This window comes from Mobula hypostoma, chromosome 18, assembly GCF_963921235.1.
Source record: "Mobula hypostoma chromosome 18, sMobHyp1.1, whole genome shotgun sequence".
Taxonomy (NCBI): domain Eukaryota; kingdom Metazoa; phylum Chordata; class Chondrichthyes; order Myliobatiformes; family Myliobatidae; genus Mobula; species Mobula hypostoma.
The window spans coordinates 53,745,604-53,767,310 of NC_086114.1; the positions used below are offsets into that span (position 1 = coordinate 53,745,604).

At 44.5% G+C, this 21,707-nt stretch overlaps 1 protein-coding gene and 1 pseudogene across 1 annotated transcript; one reads left to right on the forward strand and one right to left on the reverse strand.

Annotated features, from left to right (window-relative positions):
• Positions 1-869: 869 nt before the first annotated feature.
• On the forward strand, positions 870-2,884 carry LOC134358257 (uncharacterized; annotated as a pseudogene).
• A 7,027-nt stretch (positions 2,885-9,911) lies between these two features.
• LOC134358225 (small ribosomal subunit protein eS17) lies at positions 9,912-20,704 on the reverse strand. Its single transcript, XM_063070234.1, has 5 exons — positions 20,566-20,704; positions 19,185-19,336; positions 17,886-17,991; positions 14,811-14,876; positions 9,912-10,032 (listed from the first exon to the last, which is right to left on the reverse strand). Exons 1-5 carry the CDS (start codon positions 20,566-20,568, stop codon positions 9,958-9,960), a joined length of 402 nt encoding a protein of 133 aa, XP_062926304.1. The 5' UTR covers positions 20,569-20,704; the 3' UTR covers positions 9,912-9,957.
• Positions 20,705-21,707: the final 1,003 nt, after the last annotated feature.

Below are 21,707 nucleotides of genomic sequence, written 5' to 3' on the forward strand. Positions count from 1 at the left end.
ATAAGCAGGAATAGGGTACTAGGATAAGGTTGCCAACTTTCTCACTCTCAAATAAGGGACAAAAGTAGCAGTCAAATACAGGACACTTGTGTTTACCCCGAGAAAGACTACCATGACCATGGAGCCTTGCGCGGGCACCTGTGTGCGCATGCGTAACGTGCTGATTTTTTTCTACAAATCGGTTTTAGCTTAATTTTCCTGATTCTGTTACGTGAAACTGCACTGTACATACATTATTTCTACTTTATATAGGCTGTGTATTTATCATATCATTCCTGCTTTTACTATATGTTAGTGTTATTTTAGGTTTTATGTGTTATTTGGTATGATTTGGTAGGTTATGTTTTAGATCTGGGAATGCTCAAAAATTTTTCCCATATAAATTAATGCTAATTGCTTCTTCACTTCACACCATTTCAGCTTACGAACGGTTTCATAGGAACGCTCTACCTTAGCGGGGGAAATACGGGACAGGGGTGGTCCCGTATGGGACAAAGCAATTTAGCCCAATATACGGGATGTCCTGGCTAATACAAGACAGTTGGCCACCCTATACTAGGATGGCCAAAGATGGGAGGATAAAGTGCAGGTTAGGGCGTGTGTGTGTGTGTGTGTGTGTGTGTGTGTGAGAGAGATTGGGTGAAAGGATTTAGAATGTAAGTGTATTGCACACTCTGGAGCAGAAGGTGGCAGTAATGCACCATTAAGCTGGGTGCCAAGCGCCTTAAAACAAGATGGAGAAGAAGTGACTGCAACAACAGTGATTGGTCCGCTTGAGAGCATCGCATTTTCTCCTACGCATTTCCGGTTGCTTCCTCCCACCATTTTCGAATTGAGAGAGAAGAGAGAAGGAGAACGTGAGATGGAAAATGGACCAAATCGAGGAGAGGTTAATTGAGGAAGTCCGAAAATATGTACATTTGTACGACTCTTCGTCGCCAGACTATAAAGACTGCCAAATGGCATCAAATTTGTGGAAAGAATTTTCCACAAACATCAGTTTGGACGTCATGGAAATGGAAAAACTTGAAGGACAAGTACGTGCGCGACCAGAAAAGACTTGCCAAGAGGAGCGGGGACCTAGGCGGAAAAAAAAGTGCCGTGTTTTATTTGCTTCTTTCCTGGCTGGCACCGCGTATTAAGCACCAGGAAACAGAGTCAAATTATGATGACAACAAGGTAAATATAACATGCTCTTTGTATCATAAACATCTATGTTGTAGTTAACCACACATTGCTCTGCGACGACACCGGTGTCAAGCTGTATGGGTCCTAATGCCCTTCCCTTGGACAACATCGGTGGCATGGAGAGGGGAGACTTGCAGCATGGGCAACTGCTGGTCTTCCATACAACCTTGCCCAGGCCTGCGCCCTGGAAACCTTCCAAGGCGCAAATCCATGGTCTCACGAGACTAACAGATGCCTATATAAATGTTGTAGTAAGTGTTTAGGCTAGCTAGCAAGCTAGCAATACTGTCTAGTTATAAACACGGCATAATAATTTGTGCAAATATAATGCTTCTGTGAAACAAAAATGTAATAGGCTGTAATTGTATCTGGCTTGCTCATAATGCAAACGCAATAACCAGTATTCTGCCAATGTAGTCATATGCCGTTTTCTCCTTTTCATAGCTCTGCCAATCCGTGTACAGACACTGAATGCATATATTACCTGTATGTATAATTACAAAGACTAACTCAAACTATTTGCAATTTCTTTCATAACCACAGGATGGAAATGATTCAACCTCAGGGTTGTCCACCTCTTCAGTTGCTGAGGAAAACCAGCCACCAGACATTCCATCTTCACGTGCAGAATCATCATCAAGTAGTGAGAAATCTCTGTAACCCAGCCATCTCCTCTGTCCCCCAGCCATCTCCTCTGTCCCCCAGCCACCTTCTCTGTTACCCAGCCACCTTCTCTGTCCCCCAGCCATCTCCTCTGTCCCCCAGCCACCTTCTCTGTTACCCAGCCATCTCCTCTGTTCCCCAGCCACCTTCTCTGTTACCCAGCCATCTCCTCTGTCCCCCAGCCATCTCCTCTGTCCCCCAGCCACCTTCTCTGTTACCCAGCCATCTCCTCTGTCCCCCAGCCATCTCCTCTGTCCCCCAGCCACCTTCTCTGTTACCCAGCCATCTCCTCTGTTCCCCAGCCACCTTCTCTGTTACCCAGCCATCTCCTCTGTCCCCCAGCCATCTCCTCTGTCCCCCAGCCACCTTCTCTGTTACCCAGCCATCTCCTCTGTCCCCCAGCCATCTCCTCTGTCCCCCAGCCACCTTCTCTGTTACCCAGCCACCTTCTCTGTCCCCCAGCCATCTCCTCTGTCCCCCAGCCACCTTCTCTGTTACCCAGCCATCTCCTCTGTTCCCCAGCCACCTTCTCTGTTACCCAGCCATCTCCTCTGTCCCCCACCCATCTCCTCTGTCCCCCACCCATCTCCTCTGTCCCCCCACCCATCTCCTCTGTCCCCCACCCATCTCCTCTGTCCCCCACCCATCTCCTCTGTCCCCCACCCATCTCCTCTGTCCCCCACCCATCTCCTCTGTTACCCAGCCATCTCCTCTGTCCCCCAGCCATCTCCTCTGTCCCCCAGCCACCTTCTCTGTTACCCAGCCATCTCCTCTGTCCTCCAGCCCAAGGATGGCACAGAAGAAGAAGAGGAAAGAACATGACGACTGGTTTCAGAAGCAGGTCGCCCAGTTGGATGAACGCAGGGTGGAACTGCAACGTAGACTGTTGCAGGAAAATGATGAGCTCTCCAGGTTTGGGCAAACAGTTGGAGACGTGCTGCGGGTGCTGCGGGGGCTGCCGGAGGAGTACAGGCCGCAGGCAATGTTCAATGTCCACAAACTGCTATTTGAGAGGCAGCAGCAGAAACAATGAACAATTGCATATTTTAATATTTTGATATTTAATAATTTAACATTTTGTCAGTTCCTACACTATATGTTTTCCACACTTATATTTGAGCACTAAACTGTGTGTAATTTTCAGTGCTTTACAACTTTGCACCATTTGTTTTTTTTATATAACACTTTGCACCTTGTATAATATTGTGCACATTACTGCAAATAAATAACAACTTGATTCAAAAAACTAGGTAATGATAGAGATCTAGAAGATTATAAGGCTAGCAGGAAGGATCTTAAGAATGAAATTAGGAGAGCCAGAGGGGCCATGAGAAGGCCTCGGCGGACAGGATTAAGGAAAACCCCAAGGCATTCTACAAGTATGTGAAGAGCAAGAGGGTAAGACGTGAGAGAATAGGACCAATCAAGTGTGACAGTGGAAAAGTGTGTATGGAACCGGAGGAGATAGCAGAGGTACTTAATGAATATGCAGCATGTAGATATTAAGGAAGAGGATGTGCTGGAGCTTTTGGAAAGCATCAAGTTGGATAAGACACCGGGACCGGACGAGATGTACCCCAAGCTACTGTGGGAGGTGAGGGAGGAAATTGCTGAGCCTCTGGCAATGATCTTTGCATCATCAATGGGGACAGGAGAGGTTCCGGAGGATTGGAGGGTTGCGGATGTTGTTCCCTTATTCAAGAAAGTGAGTAGAGATAGCCCTTAAAATTATAGACCAGTGAGTCTTACTTCAGTGGTTGGTAAATTGATGGAGAAGATCCTGAGAGGCAGGATTTATGAACATTTGGAGAGGTATAATATGATTAGGAATAGTCAGCATGGCTTTGTCAAAGGCCTTACGAGCCTGATTGAAATTTTTGAGGATGTGACTAAACACATTGATGAAGGTAGAGCAGTAGATGTAATGCAGCGGTCCCCAACCACCGGGCTGCAGAGCCTGTGCTACCGGGCCGCGAGGAAACGATATGAGTCAGCTGCACCTTTCCTCATTCCCTGTCAAGCCCACTGTTGAGCCATTACGCATGCGAGGTCATGACCCGCACGTCATCTGTGTCAGCGCGGGAAGGAGATCAACTCCTCAAGCTTGCAAATGACGGCGGGCTGAAAAGTATGTTTGACATAACATCTCTGCTGGTATTCTGGATCAAAGTCAAGGCTAAATATCCTGAGATAGCCACGAAAGCACTGAAAACATTGTTTCCATTTCCAACATATCTCTGCAATGAATGTAATGGAAACTAAATTGTGGAATAGACTGGACATAAGGAACCCCCTTTGAGTATCGCTGTCTCCATCACCCCTCGATGGCACCGTCTTGTTGCAGGGAAACAAGCCCAGGGCTCCCACTGATTCAGCGATATTGGTGTGTTGCAATGATTTTATATGTTCATACGGGGAAAATATGTGCTGTGTGTTTAGTACCCAAACGTTACTTAAAATATTATGATGCTATTGACTTACAAGTGACTTATCACTATATTCATGCGAGGAAAATATGCGCTGTGTGTTTAATATTAAATTCGTTAGATAAACCCTTTTAGAAACGCTGTGTACATACATCTACTGATGCTTCTGGACACATCTTCAGTGATGTTCCTGGAATCATCAGGTGTTGTGGGTCTTTCAACATCATACAACCTCCTCCAGGTGACCCAGCTGGGACTGATCAGACCCCAGCTTGTGTATTAGCCACTTATCCACCTATATTCCAGTCGTGATTAACACCACCCCCCCCCGGGAAAAAAAATCTGCATGTACACGCATGCGCACTGGTGCCCGCGCAAGGCTTCATGGTCATGGTAGTCTTTCTCGGGGTAAGCACAACGTATTTGACTGCTACTCTTGTCCGTTGGCAACCCTACCACCCCCCACCTCCCCCGGTCGGCCAGTCCGCAAGAGTATTGTCAATATTAAACCGGTCTGCAGTGCAAAAAAAGGTGGGGTACCCCTGATGTAGTGTATATGGATTTCAGAAAGGCACTTGATAAGGTACCCCATGCAAGGCTTATTGAGAATGTCAGGAGGCATGGGATCCAAGGGGACCTTGCTTCGTGGATCCAAAATTGGCTTGCCCACAGAAGGCAAAGAGTGGTTGTAGACAGGTCATATTCTGCATGACCAGTGATGTGCCTCAGAGATCTGTTCTGGGGACACCTGTTCTTTGTGATGTTTATAAATGACCTGGATGAGGAAGTGGAGGGATGGATTAGTAAATTTGCTGATGACACAAAGGTTGGGGATGTTGTGGAGGGCTGTCAGAGGTTACAACGGGACGTTGATAGGGTGCAAACTGGGCTGAGAAGTGGCAGATGGAGTTCAATCCAAATAAATGTGAGGTGGTTCATTTTGGTAGGTCAAATACGATGGAAGAAAAAAGTATTAATGGTAAGACTCTTGGCAGTGTGGAGGATCAGAGGGATCTTGGGGTCCGAGTCCATAGGACACTCAAAGCTGCTACGCATGTTGACTCGGTGGTTAAGGCAGCATATGGCACATTAGCCTTCTTCGATTGTGGGATTGAGTTTAAGAGCCGAGAGGTAATGTTACAGCTTTATAGGACCCTGGTCAGACCTCACTTGGAGTACTGTGCTCAATTCTGGTCGCCTCACTACAGGAAGGATGTGGAAACCATAGAAAGGCTGCAGAGGAGATTTACAAGGATGTTGCCTGGATTGGGGAGCATGCCTTATGAGAATAGGTTGAGTGAACTCGGCCTTTTCCCCTTGGAGCAACGGAATATGAGAGGTGACCTGATAGAGGTGTACAAGATGAGAGGTATTGATGGTGTGAATAGTCAGAGGCTTTTTCCCAGGACCGAGACGGCTAGCACAAGAGAGTACAGCTTTAAGGTGCTTGGAAGTAGGCACAGAGGAGATGTCAGGGGTAAGTTTTTTTTACGCAGAGTGGTGAGTGTGTGGAATGGGCTGCCGGTAACGGAGGTGGATACGATAGGGTCTTTTAAGAGACTCCTGGATAGGTATATGGAGCTTAGAAAAATAGAGGGCTATGGGTAACCCTAGGTCATTTCTAAGGTAAGTACATACTTGGCACAGCATTGTGGGCCAAAGAGTCTGTATTGTGCTGTAGGGGTTCTACGTTTCTTGTGCATGACAATGAACTGCACTTTTGGCTGAGTGGAGTAATAAAAACAACCTCTCACTCAATGTCAATAAGACCAAGGAACTGATTGTAGACTTCAGGAGAGGGATACCAGAGGTCCATGAGCCAGAAATCACCGGAGGATCAGAGGTGGAGAGGGTCTATAACGTTAAATTTGTGGGTGTCACAATCTCAATAGACCTGTCCTGGACCCATCATATAAATATAATTGCAAAGAAAGCACAACAGCATCTCGACTTCCTCAGCAGTCTGCGGAGATTCAGCACACCATCAAAAATCTCGGTGCTGACTGCTGCTTTACAGCCTGATATGGGAACACCAATGCCTTTGAGTGGAAAATCCTACAAAAGGTAGGAGATTCAGCCCAGTACATCACGGGTAAAGCCCTTCCAACCACTGAGCACATCTACATGAAACTTTGCCGTAAAAATGCAGCATCCATCCTCAAAGATCCTCGCCACCCAGGCCATGTTCTTTTCTTGCTGCTGCCATCAGGTAGAAGGTACGAGTGCCTCAGGACTCGCACCACCAGGTTCAGGAAGTTATTACCCCTCAACCATCAGGCTATAAGGATATAATTCCACTCATTCTATCTCTGGTGTTCCCACACCAATGGTACCACTTTAAAGACATTTTATACTTGTTATTTCATATTCGTTTTTTATTGCTATTTATTTTATTGCATTTGCAGTTTGTTGTTCATTGATCTTTTTTACAGTTACTGTTCTATAGATTGGCTAAGTACACCTGCAGGTAAAAGAATCTCAGTGGTGACATGTATATACGCCGATAAATTTAATTTTGAACTTTGACTTGGTGATTACGTATACCAAGTGTGAGCTCCCTCTGGTGGAGACCATGACTTCCTTCCAAGAAGCGGGTTTCTGCGTGTACTTGGGATTGTCACCTCATTTCCCTGTTTTTAACATCAATTTCTTCTATTTGACTCAGTCCAATTGGTCCCTTAGCCTGCCCCAAATGACAGGAAAGTCATGTCATCTTTTACATCTTTGTGTACAGGCGCATAGCACTGTAACTGTGCTACTAAACCGGGTTCAATTCCACCACTGCCTGTAAGGAGTTTGACAATAATCTCAACCACAGGGTACTTTGATTTCATCCCATGTATGGGTTGGTACATCGATTACATGGGTGTAACTGGGCAGTGGAGGCTCATTGGGCTGGTAGAGCCTGTTAATATACCACATCTCTAATATATTAAATGATACTTTATTCCACATGAACAAACACCCGTTATTTTACCCTCAAGGATTTTAATTTTTAGCACCATCACCTCACTGTCCAACACATAGATGAGAAAATCTGCAGTTTCAGAAAATCCAACCTACACATACACAAAATGCTGGAGGAACTCACCAGGTCAGCCAGCACCTATAGAAATAAACAAACAGCCCACGTTTCAGGCTGAGACCCTTCATTAGGACTGGGAAAAAAGATGAGGTTGGAGCAACAAGGTGGGGTGGAGAAGAAATACAAAGTGGTACGTGATAGGTAAAACCAGGAGGGGGGAGGGAGTGAAGTAAAGAGCTGGGAAGTTGATAGTTGAAAGATAAAGGAGTGGAGGAGGAATCCAATGAGGATGGAAGACCACAGAAGGGGAAGGAGCCGCAGTGGGAGGTAATGGGCAGGTAAGGAGATAAGGTGAGAGAGGAAACAGGAATGAGGAATGGTGAGGGGGAATAGCAAAATTACTGGAAGTTCGAGAAATTGATGTTTATACCTTCAGGTTGGAGGCTAGACAAATGGAATACAAGGTGTTGTTCCTCCAACCTGTGTGTGGCCTTATTGCAGCAGCAGAGGTGGCCATGGATACATTCGGAATGGGAATAGGAAATGGGTGGCCACCAGGACATCCCACTTTTTCTGGCTGAGTGTAGGTGCTTGGCAAAGCTGTTTCCCAATCTACATCAGATCTCACCAATATACAGGCCACACCACACACAGTAGATGACCTCTACAGGCTCCAGTAGATGTTGCCTCACCTAGAAGGACTGGTGGGGGCCTCGAATGCCAGTGAAGGAGAAAGTGTAGGGGCAGGTGTGGCACTTTAAGTGTCAGGGGGGTGATCAGTGGGGAAGGGTGAACAGACAAGGGAGCAATCCCTGCAGAAAGTGAAGGGGAGGATAGATGTGCTTGGTGGTGGGATCCCAATGGAGATGGTAGAAGTTACTAAGAACTATGTGCCAACACATCCCATAACTGGGATTGGTTGGTAATCTACAAGCATTTTGAAAGGTCCAAATCAATGGCAGCTCACTTAGACTGGAGAGAATGGGCCATTAAGTCAAAGGGAGATACAGCCCTCCAATTTATTTTCCTCTACATTCGCATCAAACCCAACATTCTACAACTCACCTACATACCAGAGATAATTGAGTGACTTGGAGACACAAGGGACTGCATGGCAACACACAAAGGAAATGAAGTCAGTCAGTCAGCATCTATAGAGGGAATGGACAATGTTTCATATCAAGATCTTCACCAAGAGTGAAGAGATAACCAGTGTCAAAGGGTTGTGAGGTGATTGGGTACAGAAAGAGGTGGCAGGGCAGGGGAAGTGGGAATATTAGAAGCTGGGAGGTGATAAGTGGAGAGGGCTGACATTCGTGGCCTAGAACATTAACAGTCCGTCTCTGTCCATAGATGTAGCCAGATTTAAGGTGACCAGTTAACAGGGAGAACTTGTAAGCTCAACTGACAGCACCAGAGACCAGGTCTGGATTGCACCCGTCTCTGGCGGAGGCAGCAGCTCTACCAGCTGAACACCTGCCAAAATGCCCTGGCTGTACAATTCCACCCCCCACCCATTTCCCCAACAATTAAGATCCACAGTTAGATCTTGGAAAACAAAGGCAGGTCCATATTTTGGGAACACACATCAAAGTTGCTGGTAAACACAGCAGGCCAGGCAGCATCTCTAGGAAGAGGTACAGTTGACGTTTCAGGCCGAGACCCTTCGTCAGTCCTAACGAAGGGTCTCGGCCTGAAACGTCGACTGTACCTCTTCCTAGAGATGCTGCCTGGCCTGCTGCGTTCACCAGCAACTTTGATGCGTGTTGCTTGAATTTCCAGCATCTGCAGAATTCCTGTTGTTTGCGTTCCATATTTTGGGAGTGTTTTAGCACAGGCAGACTGCTGCCCAGTTCAATTTGAAGTTTTCAAGCTTTTCCTCAGTACTTGTCAGTCCTGGAAGCAATGGTGAACTTTCCAAGTGAAAATGTGAATACAGCATGGCTAACATTACCAGCATAGCTGGGCCTTCAGCTTTTATTGTCAAAGGCAAAATGTAAAATTTAAAATTGTCATGGACACATCAGGAAATTTGTTTTTACAGTAGTGCAAAACAAAAATATTGTTGCAAAAGGGGAATATTGAGGTTGCGTTCATGGACTGTTCAGAAATCTGAAAAGTTATTCCTAAAAACAGCGTGGTTCCTGTACCACCTCCTCAGCAAACCAGCTAGGTTTTTAAAGAATTGTGGAATTCAATTTTTAAGTAGAATATTTCAAAATGTTTCTCTTAGGTAGACACATAGACAAAACTGGAGGGCTACGTGGGAGGGAAAGGCTAGATTGCTCATGGAGTAGTTTAAAAGGTCAGCACAATATCATGGACCAAAGGGCCTGTACTATTCAAGGTTTTCTAATTTAGGGTTTCCAGAGTGTTTCGTAAAACAGTTGGTAGCTGTCTTTAAAGTCAGCAATAAGTACTGTCGTCTTGCCATTCCCCGTTCAGTAACAATGCTTCAAACCTTCAGTTTATACCACATCTTGTCAAACCTGCAGAAGCCACATTAACTGCACTCCAGGAACACACGGGTCACTCACCTTACTGCCAAACTGCGGAGGCAGCTGGAGAAGCTGAGTTACAGAACATAAATAAGAACACAAAGCCAGCAATTCCTTTTTATTGTTTTATTATTCTAAGGACATAGTAGAAACAACTTTAGAGTCTGGGAGTCCGGAAGGCCATTCCCACTGAAGGCTGTGTGACCTGAAGATTGGACAAGCTGCCGAAGTCCTGTAAGGAACGGGTGAGAAATCCATTAAACAAAGCAAACCAACTGGTAAAGTTCATTACATACTATTGCACAGCAAGATATTCAGGGACACATGGATGAGAACTGTATTAACATTCTCCACTCTACTAGTTAATAAATAAGAAAAAGTAGCTCAGTGCACTCCATGGATCTAAGGAAATTCTAAGAATGGATACAGACACGTGATACCCTAAGGATGCAGCCTGGAAGGTGAGCACACCTTCAGGGTTCCGGATTTTTGTGGCTCTGGAGACGTGCCGATTCTAGGCCGATGTCTCTGACTGAAGTATCGTGGGAGAACACAGAACATCGGATTAGCTGCCGGGGACTGTGTGTCCAGAGAGCTCGGAAAAAGCGAGGCAACAGACCTTTAACATTGTAAACCAGTGAGTTGTTTATTATGCCTCCCCTCTTGTTGTGAAATGGGGACACCTCTTTTCCTTTATTAGGGAGAGAGAGAGAGCCTGTGGTAGGACAAAATTACCGAGTGAACGAGTAGTCTTTGGGGTACTGCAAGTCTGTGTATTTACTGATGCTTGCTGCACACTTGAGTGCTCGGTGGAGGGCGCTGATGCTTTTTTTGCTGGTGGGGGTGGGGGGAAGAGGGGTTATTGCCTTGCTGCTGCTTGTGCGTGGGAAGGGGGAGCCTTGGGGTTTAATGGTTTAACTGTCATTCATCCTTTGGGGCACTCTTGTTTTCGTGGATGTTTGCGAAGAAAAAGAATTTCAGGATGTATATTGTATATATTTCTAACATTAAATGTACCAGGTTCCCATTTTATGGTCTTTTTATTCTACTCTCCACCATTCAACAGAACCAGTAAATTACTGAGTAAAAAAACATCCAAGACTGGTCACACACAAGGACCAAGGCAACACTCACAACACGCTGGAGGAACCCAGCAGGTTGGGCAGCATCCGTGGAAATGATCAGTCGACATTTCGGGCCGGAACCCTTCGTCAGGACTGAGTTGTCAGGGCAGACCCTCTTATCATTGTCATCAATGGCCTGTATTAGCCAGATAAGAACACTTGTGTACACACAAACCCCACAGCTGAAAGGTCAGCCATGGCCTTCAGTGCAATATAATGCAAATGTTTACAGACAAGAACAACTTCTTCCTGACTGGAAGATCCATACAGCCACCGGGAAAACTCTAAGCTGCTCGTCGGTTGTTAACGCCAACATATGAAACAGCAAGCTTTCTCCTGCCATTTGGAAAAAGGCACCGAAGCATTCTGGCTCTCACAACCAGACTATGTGACAGTTTCTTCCCCCAAACCATCAGACTCAATACCCAGAGCCTGACTTGACACCAACCTACTGCCCTCTACTGTGCCTATTGTCTTGTTTATTATTTATTGTAGTGCCTGCACTGTTTTGTGCACTTTATGCAGTCCTGGATAGGTCTGTAGTCTAGTATAGTTTTTGTATTGTTTCATGTAGCACCATGGTCTCGGAAAACATGGTCCCATTTCTACTATGTTCTGTACCAGCAGTTATGGTTGAAGTGACAATAAAAAGTGACGACTTGATATACAAATGTTGCTCTACTGAAATTACCAGGGAAGCTTAAGATTATACACTGTCACAAGGTCCTTCACACAATTTGTACACCTATTTGCAGTCAGTGAAACTGACTTATAAACAAGAACTATGAAAGTGATTTACTTATAATACAACTTCTGTTTTGGATTACTCCCAAAAGCTAGTAAGAGACATCCACTTCTTTAAATACATTCAACTCAAGAAGGAAATTAGGAAAACCAGGAGGATTCATGGCAAGAAGGATTAAAGAATACCCAAGTTATTCTATATATACACAGTGCCTATAAAACATATTCACCCCCTTGGAAGTTTACATGTTTTATTGTTTTACAGCACTGAATCACAGAGGATTTAATTTGGCTTTTTCAACACCGATCAAAAGAAAAATTTTTGTGTCAAAGTGAAAACAGATCTCTAAAAAGTGATCTAAATTAATTACCAATATAAAACACAAATAATTGATTGTGTGTATTCACCCCGTTTAATATGCCACACCAAAGCATCACTGGTGCAGCCAGTTGGTTTTAGAAGTCACATAATTAGTTAAATGGAGATCACCTGAGCGCAGTCAAGGTGTTTCAATTGATTGTAGTAAAAATACACCCGTATCTGGAAGGTCCAACTGCTGGTGAGTCAGTATCCTACACCATGTAGGCAAAAGAACACTCCAAGCAACTCCGTGAAAAGCATGTCAGGAGATGGATACAAGAAAATTTCCAAGTCACTGAATATCCCTTGGAGTACAGTTAAGTCAATCATCGAGAAATGGAAAGAATGTGGCTCAGCTGTAAATCTGCCTCGCGCAGGCTGTCCTCAAACACTGAGTGACCGTGCAAGAAGGGGAATAGTGAGGGAGGCCACCCATGACAACTCTGGAGGAGTTACAAGCTTCAGTGACTGAGATGGGAGAGGCCACTCATACAACATCTGATGCCCTGGTGCTTATCAGTTGCAGTTTCATGGGAGACTGGCAAAGAGAAATCCACTGTTTAAACAATTCAGCTAGTTTGCCAGAAGGCTTATGGGAGACTCATGGCAGTGGAAGAATATCCTATAGTCAAATGAAACCAAAATTGAGCTTTTTGGCTATCAGAACATGAGCCAAACACCGCACATAATCAAAAACACACCATCCCTACAGTGAACCATGGTGGTGGCTGCAACATTCTGTGGGGATGCTTCACTGCAGCAGGCCTTGGAAGGCTTGTGAAGGTAGAGGGTTAAATGAATGCAGTAAAATACAGGGAAATCCTGGAGGAAAACCTGATGCAGTCTGCAACAGAACTGTGACTTGAGAGATTTGTTTTCCAGCAAGACAATGACCCCAAGCATAATGCCAAAACTACACAGGAATGGCTTAAAATCAAAGTTAATGTCCTGGAGTAGCCATGCCAGACCCCAATCCAATTGAGAATTTGTGGCTGGTCTTGAAAAGGGCTGTTCACTCACAATCCCCACACAATCTGACAGAGCTTGAACAGTTTCGTAAAGAAGAATGTAGAAAAATTGCAGTGTTGAGATGTGCAAAGTTGACAGGGACCTACCCACACAGACCCAAGGTTGTAATTGCCGCCAAAGGAGCATTTACTAAATACTGACTTGAACGTGTGAATACTTATACAAATCAATTATCTTGTGTTTAGTATTTGTAATTAATTTAGATCACTTTGTAGAGATCTATTTTCACTTTGACACAAGTGTTTTTCTGTTGATCAGTGTCAAAAATAGACAAATTAAATCCACTGTGATTCAATGTTGTACAACAATAAAACATGAAAACTTCCAATGGGGATGAATACTTTTTATAGGCACTGTACATTGAGATCAAGAGGATAACTAGAGAGTGGGAAGGGCCACTCAAAGATAAAGGAGGGAACATTTCCTTGGATGCATAGGATGTGGGTGAGTTCTTTATATCAGTATTTACTAAGAAACAGGGAGATCAGTGCTGAGCATATTGACGTTAGGGCACTTCAAGGTAGAGGAGATGGTTGTGTTAGGTCTCTTAAAGAGCAGTAAGGTAGATAAGTCCCCTGGCTTGATGGGATATATCCCAGGTTATTGAGACAAGCAAGTGAAGAGATTGCTGGGGACTTAAACAATATCTTTGTGACCTCTGTAGTCACAGGCAAGGTCCTGGAGAATTGACAAGTCCCTAACGTTGCTCTATTATTTAAGGAGGGAACCAGGGATAATGCTGGAAACTATCCACTACCGAGTCTCACATCAGTGGTAGGAAAGTTTGTGGAAGAGAATTCTTAAGGGATAAGATTTATGAGCATTTGGAAAACTACCATCTAATTAGGCAGAATCAACATGGCTTTGTGCAGACCAAGGCAGCTCTTACTAACTTGATTTCAATTCTTTTTTTAAAAAAAAGAGGAGACAAAGGTGATTGATGACGGTAGAGCTGTGGATGTTGTCTATGTAGATTATAGTAAGGCATTTGACAAGCTCCCTCATGGGAGGCTCATCTAGAAGATTAAGATGCACAGGGCCCATGGTGAAATGGCCATTTGGATTTAGAACTGGCTTGCCCATAGGAGACTGAAGGTACTGGTCAAAAGGACTTATTCTACGGAGAGTTTCACAGGGATCTGTACTGAGACTGGGATCTCCGAAGGTTGGCATGACCTGAGTGAAAATGTAAATGGGTGGGTTATTAAGTTTGGAGATGGTACGAAGGTTGGTGGTGTTATAGACAGCATAGAAGACTGACAAAGAATACAATGGGATATAGATCAGTTGCAGATATGGATGGAGAAATGTCAGATGGAGTTTATCTCCGCCAAATGTGAGGTGTTACAGCTTGTTAGGTCAAATGCAAAGAGACAGTACACTGCCATGGGTAAGATCCTTAACAGTATTGATGAGCAGAGGGATTTTGTGATTCAAGTTCATAACTCCCCGAAAGTGGCTGCACAGGTTCACAGGGTGATTAAGAGGGCATATGGCATTCTTGTTCTCTATTAGTTGAGGCAATGAGTTCAAAAGTCAGAAGAGATTAGTTTAGTTAGCCATTTGATTACTAATTTAATTGTTTTAGTACATTGTGGCCCAAAAGGTCTGTTCCTGTGCTGTATTGTTCCTCATCTTGTATTAAGCAAGGCCTAATAGTGAGGGCAGATCAGGATAGCACTTCATCCAAAATTTATGTAACAAAGGCCATATCTTATTAACACTGCAAAGCAGCAATGACTCATCACTCACCAGCAGCTTCAACATTTCCTTGGTATCTGGGTCCACCTCAATCATCTCCTGATCCAGAGCAGAGACCTGGGAGAAACAAAAAAAGAGGGTAAAGATCACTCATTTCGGCCAGACACAGCCTCCTTACACTCCACTGGTAGCATCAACACCAGACCTCAGTTTCAGGCTACAACTGGGCAGCACAGTGATACAGCTGATACGCACTGCCTCACTACTCCAGGTTCAATCCTGAACCCCAGTTCTGTCAACGTGGAGTTTCCACGCTCCCCCCTTTGATGTGTGGGGTTCCTCCCATGCCCCCAAAGACATGAAAGTCAGTTGGTTAATTAGCTGCCATAAAATGCCTTTAGTGTGCAGATGAGGGATAGAATCTGCGGTGAAGATACAAGTTAAGTTAGGATAAGTTGAAGTAGGTGACTGGATCGCCAAGATAGACATTGGGTTGCGGGGCTGTTTTTGTGCTCCACCTCTCAATAGTTCTAGGTGTAATACCAACTGCACATGTTCTAGGCCAGCAAGTCTTTTGGACAAGACTTTAAACCAGTTAGTTATTAATTTTCTTTCCCACAGAACCTTTCTGTGCACTGTAACTACATTTACCAACACAACTGCAATTGCACAACAAGACACTGCCAGTGCTTCCATTCCCCGCCAAAAGCATGAAACCCTGCTGCTGGTCTGTAATGTGCGGGATCACTGGTGCACTGCCACCCCTTTTCATCACTGAGCCCCTCAGATTGCTAGGTGCTGCCGTTTTAAGCGTTGTGCTAACCACTACACTACTTGCCTGTTGATTTTATTTTACTGTCTCCAAACAGAAAGCATTTAAGTGCAATAACAGCTTTGATTAAGGGATAAAGCTTTAAGACATCCTGTGGACGTGGACTTTTCTTGTTTAGCCAGGCAGACATGATCAGCCACTTGCACCCGGCCCAGGCATATACAGAAGCAACAACCGATCAAAGCCAGTTTTAAATGCAACCCATCCACTGCACATGCTGTACATCCAACAAACTAAACCAATTTCATCTTTAGACAATGGCAGCAGCTTGTGAAGGGCCCAAAACTAGCCAATTTAAACAGTAACTCAGAATGAACCATTTCAAAACACAAGCAAAGATGAATTCTAGTCAAACAGCAGACACTGTGAACAACGATATTGTTTCAACACATGGAGTACAAACAATCAGACTGGTGAAATTATGAACAGTAAAATGATGACACTACAGTGAAATCAATAGATCTTTAAACACAAAGGTGTTGAGGATCAAACAGGAAAAGAAATGAGGTACAGGAGTTGCCAGATCGGTGAATCATAGTGCAGGTTATGACAGCTCTATTTTTTCCCCCCAATTCAAAAGCACACACTGAAGGTCAAAACAAATACCATCTAACTCAGTAATCTCAGAGCCAGGGAACAAAGCTCTCCATAACAGAGAAGAAAACAATTGCTGAGATGAGTTAGTTGAAGATTTAGCTGCAGGTGTTCCAAACAGGTTGTATGAACAGCAGCTCAACACTGGATTAAAGCAAAGGATGCAGATTTATCAAACAAGGAAATGGGAAGTTGACAGACAGCAGCAACTAACCAATCCAACACTGTAATAGTGAATGAGAGAAGCTAAAAAAAAATACATCACCAGATTCTTCAAACCTGCTCCACCATTCCATACCATTATAGCTGATCAACACAGGCCTCAACTCCTCTGTAACCCTCAATCTATCCCTAACCCTCACTCTCAAATCAAATTTCCATCTGAGTATATAGTAGTGAAATACAAAAAGCCCATAAAACTTCCCACTCCTCCAGCTACTTCCAATGTCTTACTTTTCAAGTGTAACATTATTCGCAATCTGTCAATCACGTTTGTGCCTCTTTCTCACAGAATCCCTCATTTTTAAGTGGGGATAAATTCCTGAGCATTTTGGACCAGCTGTTTGAATATCCACTGTTTGCCCAGTAACCCATCCCTCAGCTGATTTTCTGACTCCACTTCAGAAAACTCCAGCTTTATACCACTATATAACTGGCCTTATGCATGTTGGAAACAGCGATTTCTCCCTCAAACTCCATCTGGATTTCTATCACGTTGTGGCCAATACTTTCCAGAGGATCTTTAACTACAAGATCTCTTATTAATCCTCACTACTCATGCCAAATCCAAAATAAGGACTGCTGCTGGGTAGGTTCCGCTTCGTTTTGTTTTCAGAAGCAATCCTGATGCACTCCACAACTTCTCCTACAATACTCTTGCTAGTTAGCTTTACAGATTAAAATCTCTTATGACAATTTCAGTTCTCTTCAAAGATGACCATGATAGTTCTCTATTTATGCTGTGCCCTATCGAGAGGACGCATTATGGGGGCCTGTCGACAACCTCCACCAATGACTAGTCAGCTGAGTTCAGCCCAAAGAAGGGCATGAGCTGTCATATATTCCCACATTTTGTCCAGCAGGTACGGGTTTGGCGCTGAGGGTACTTGCTCAGGGAAGAAAATGGCTGTTGTTTCTGGGGTGTGCCAGGCACATCTGACTAGGCACCAAGAAAAGTTGCTACTGAATGGAGGCAGAATGAGAGGGCCAGACTCAGGTAGGCTCAGAGTGGGTTTGGCTGGAAGAGGAAAGGCAAAAAGATGCTACCCAACCTTCAGTTTGCATAGGATGTGTATTTTAAACGCTGAAAGCACATGGGAGTGCTGGATGGAGTGCATGAGAATTATGGGATGTCCCTGCGCTGAGAAAGAATTCTTCACTATTATGTACCAGAGTAAATTCCTCAGATCAGGTGTCTTAGTCAGCCCAATTTTAATTTTCTAACCCAGATATCCAATCCAATAGAACCAATAATCAGGAACATTAACTAAATTTGGGTTTGAGTCTCCTACAGCAGGAGATAAATGACAAAGTGCAGTCACATGTAAACAATATCACGACAATTGACCTCTCCCCAAAAGTCGTTAGCAAGTATTTTGCTTTATGATCATTTACAGATCCTGACAATTAAATGCAAAGCCCCTAGGTCTTAAGTAAATGGATAGGAGTCAATGAACTCAATAAAAGGCAAATCAACCCACCTCTGGGACATAGTTATCCCTCCTCTCTCTCTCTTCTTCCTGCAGTTTGATGGAGATGCCTCGAACTGGTCCTCGCTGGATGCGTTTCATTAAGTGTGTCACATACCTAGGTTAAAATATATAGAACCTTGTAAATTTTCATTGTTCTTCTATTCAATAATTCCCATGCTTGCAAACAGATAGCAACAAATTACAAAACTTTTTTTAAAAAATAGATCCAATCAGAATAGGAATTCCACCATGGACGATACAAAGCCTGGCTGCAGAAGGGTTGGCCAGGAGGTCAGCAACCCATCCTACAAAAACCCAGAGCTATAGAATGCAACAGAAGCTCCAAAAACCACATCCTTGGGAGAGGAATGATCTTCAAAGACGGGGCTACACCTGGGCACATCTTGAAAGACTGGTCCAGGACAGAGGGCTCTGACAAACTGCTGTCAGTGGCTAATTATTCAGTCTTCATTGGAGCCCATTGTGAAGGAGCCGTTTTGTAATTCATACAATTTTAAACAAACATTCAAATTCCAGTAAGTGAGCTACCTCATTTTTGAGGCAACAATTGAAGTAATCATGGACATGGAAAGCAGAGCAAAGTCAAGGTGACGCTAAATGCGACCCCTTCGCTTGCATCTTTAGAAACAGCTCTATTTCTATCTTTGATATCTCTTTTCCTTTTCAAGGTTCCTTTGAAGACCCTGACCAAGTTACACTCTTGAGTTTGGTTCTTTGCGGGAATGGGACCTGCTCTCAGGGCCTCACGACCGGCCGCTTTTTGACCCGGCCTGGAAGACTAGCGCGCCTTCAGGGTGCCACATTTTTGTGGCTCCAGAGACAGGCTGATTATTCAAGAATATTCATTCTTTGGGGCACTACTCTGTTTTCATGAACATTGGCAAAGAAAAAGAATTTTAGGATGTATGTTATATACATTTCTCTGATATTAAATGTACCTATTGAACCTTCAGTAGAAGGCAAAAAATCTTCAAATGTTAATAAAATCTGCAAGAAAGCAATGTGCGCACACTCCATGGTTTTACATGGGGAAACCCCCACACATATCGAAGTAACACTCATCTACAATGGTTACCAAAACAATTCCACACCTCTTTCCCCAACCCACTGGCATCACAGGTAAAATCTATAAATGGAAATTAGGGTGTACACAGGATCCATTACCAAACAGTGGTATTAAGAGACGTGTCAGAGGGAGCAATCACAGGAAAATAAGTTGATATACCCCATCACTGTTATGAAGCAACCTGGTCACAGAAGTCTTAAGGGAGGGTTAACATTTCTTACCCTGCAATCTTGTTGCGGAGTTTCTTGCTGGGGATGATGGCAATCTCCTCGCAAACCCTTTTGTTTGTGTGGAAGTCGCTGCCGAGTCGGGTGTAGTATTTCTCAATAATCACCCGAGCGGCCTTCTTCACCGTCTTAGTCCTGACGCGACCCTAACAGGACAGGAACAGTTAAGCATCTTCGCTCTTCACTCAACAGCAACCCAGAGGCAGCACATAAAACAGCACGTGCATTCCAAACAATTCTGGAGATCATTCAGCAAAACTTCACCAGTCCGGGATGTGCTGCATGACTTAAGTCGATTGAATAAAACAGCTCAAGTTACCAGGTACACAAGGTAAAGTTCAGATAGCACCTCCCTCAAGTGGGGTGCAGCAACCTCTGTATTAATGTGCTTCTCACTACAGCTTTCGTAGACTCTCCATTTCTAATCAGCTGCAAAACATTAAGTAACACTGCAACAATTTTCTTCCCCACTCTTCCAAAGAAGGCAGTATACTAACTACATTCTTCCAGAACATGCTGTGAATTAATTTAAATATTAAATTTATTTCACATTCAATTGGAATTACACAAGGTACCCAAGGGTCAACTTGAGATAAACTAATCCAAATATCTGCCTCAATTTACATTAAATATGCTCACCTGTCCTATTTATGTTCCACTATCTCCACATGCTTTGCAATGTTTTTTTAAACCAGCAACACTCTGGCTTTTAAATCAACATCCGCTGCATTAAATTATGCCCATTCTGGCTTTTACCAGTTATCTTACAAATACCCGTCTGTCCTGTTATCTGTCACCGGGAAACAGGTATCATTTACTCTCTCAAAACTCTTCACAGTTCTGAATAATTTGCATCCTCCTTTTCAGCTCTATGGATGGGCAATCAGTTAACATTTTAATTTAGATCACCAACAACTCTTCACCCCCCCCCCCCCCCCCCCCCACCTCCGAAGCCGTCTAAGGCTCCAACCGGATGAAACCTTCCGATTCAGCCGGCCCAAAGAATCACAGACTGGGATACCAGCCCAACCTGAGGGCCAGAGATACCAATACAACCCGGGACCAGCGCAATCCCAGATACGGGTACTCAGCACAGCCCCCGCTAGACAGCCCAAGCCCGAAACCTGCTCCCTCTTTAGCCCGGTTCCCCGCGGCCAGTGACACCCGAACTCGGAAGCAGGGACTCAGGGCCCAGGAAAGCAGATACTCCGGGACCCATTATCTCCGCTTCCATCCACTCCCCGCCCGCAATATCGGCGGATAGGTCCGGTCAGATGGGTGCCACATCTGTTTGGGCCGGTGCCGATGGCCGGGACCCGCAGTTGCTAACGGATGACAGCAGATTCTGCGGCAACAACGCTCCAATTCAACCCACCATCTTGGTTCCCGCAGCTAGAAGAGAGCGAAGGATTCTGGGAGAGGCTCAATGAGGACCCCAGCAGCGGGGTGGCCGGACCGCTGCCTGAACCACCACCAACACAAACTGAGGGAGGTTGAAATTCATATCGATCATATTCTCATTGCGATCACTGACACTCCCCCTGTTCCGTGCATCTCTCCCCTCATCCTCCCCCCTGCTGAAAACCGTCTTGTGACGAAACGTGTGCAAATGGATTACTATGGTCGCAGAAAACCTCAACCCAACCCCATGTCTATCTTTCTCTTCCTCCAGTTGTGATGGTCACAGACCCAGAACTTGCAACTGTTTGTCTCTCCAGGATGTCAAAGTCGAGTTTATTCTCACATGGACAAAGTGCACAGGGGCAATGAAAAAAACTTCCATCAGCATCTCAGGCACAAAGCATTAGAGACACGACACCCACAACAAAAAAAAACACGAATTTGTGAAAATAACACAAGGAAAAACACGATTAAAACAGAACGAGAAGTCCATTGTAGGGCAAAGCAGTTACAATACTGATTGGGGTTGTGCGGGATGGTTCAAGAACCGAATGGTTGAAGGGAAGTAGCTGTTTTTGAACCTTAAAGCTGATTTATACTTGTGAGTACCAGTTTACGCCTAGCCTACACAAGTGGGCTACGCCGTTGTAAGCACTTATACCTGTGCGTTGGTGTGTCTGCGTCTCTCTGTAATTCACTGCCAAAACGCTAGTTGGTGGTGGGATTTCTATGCCACTGTGTTGAGTTTCTTCGTGTTGAAACTCAACATGAGGAAACTCGAACTTTAAACAATGGCAACTGAAACTGAAGGCGGGTGAATTTTCTGTGCTTGTCCGGCCACTGAGAGACATGGATGAGGAAATGCATTTCAAATATTTTCGGATGTCGGCAAGTAGATTTGACGATTTGGTTCATCGTCTCCAACCATTTATTTCGCATCAGTGTACGCACAGTATACTCAGAGACAGGCAATCACCATTCGAGTTTTAGCTTCAGGTGGAAGTCAAGAGGCTGTAGCAGCTAGCTACAAACTGGCATCAAGCACAGGGTCCTCCATAATTTCGGAGGTCTGTAAAGCTTTATGGAAAGCATTGCAGCTAGAGTTCCTTCCCTGCC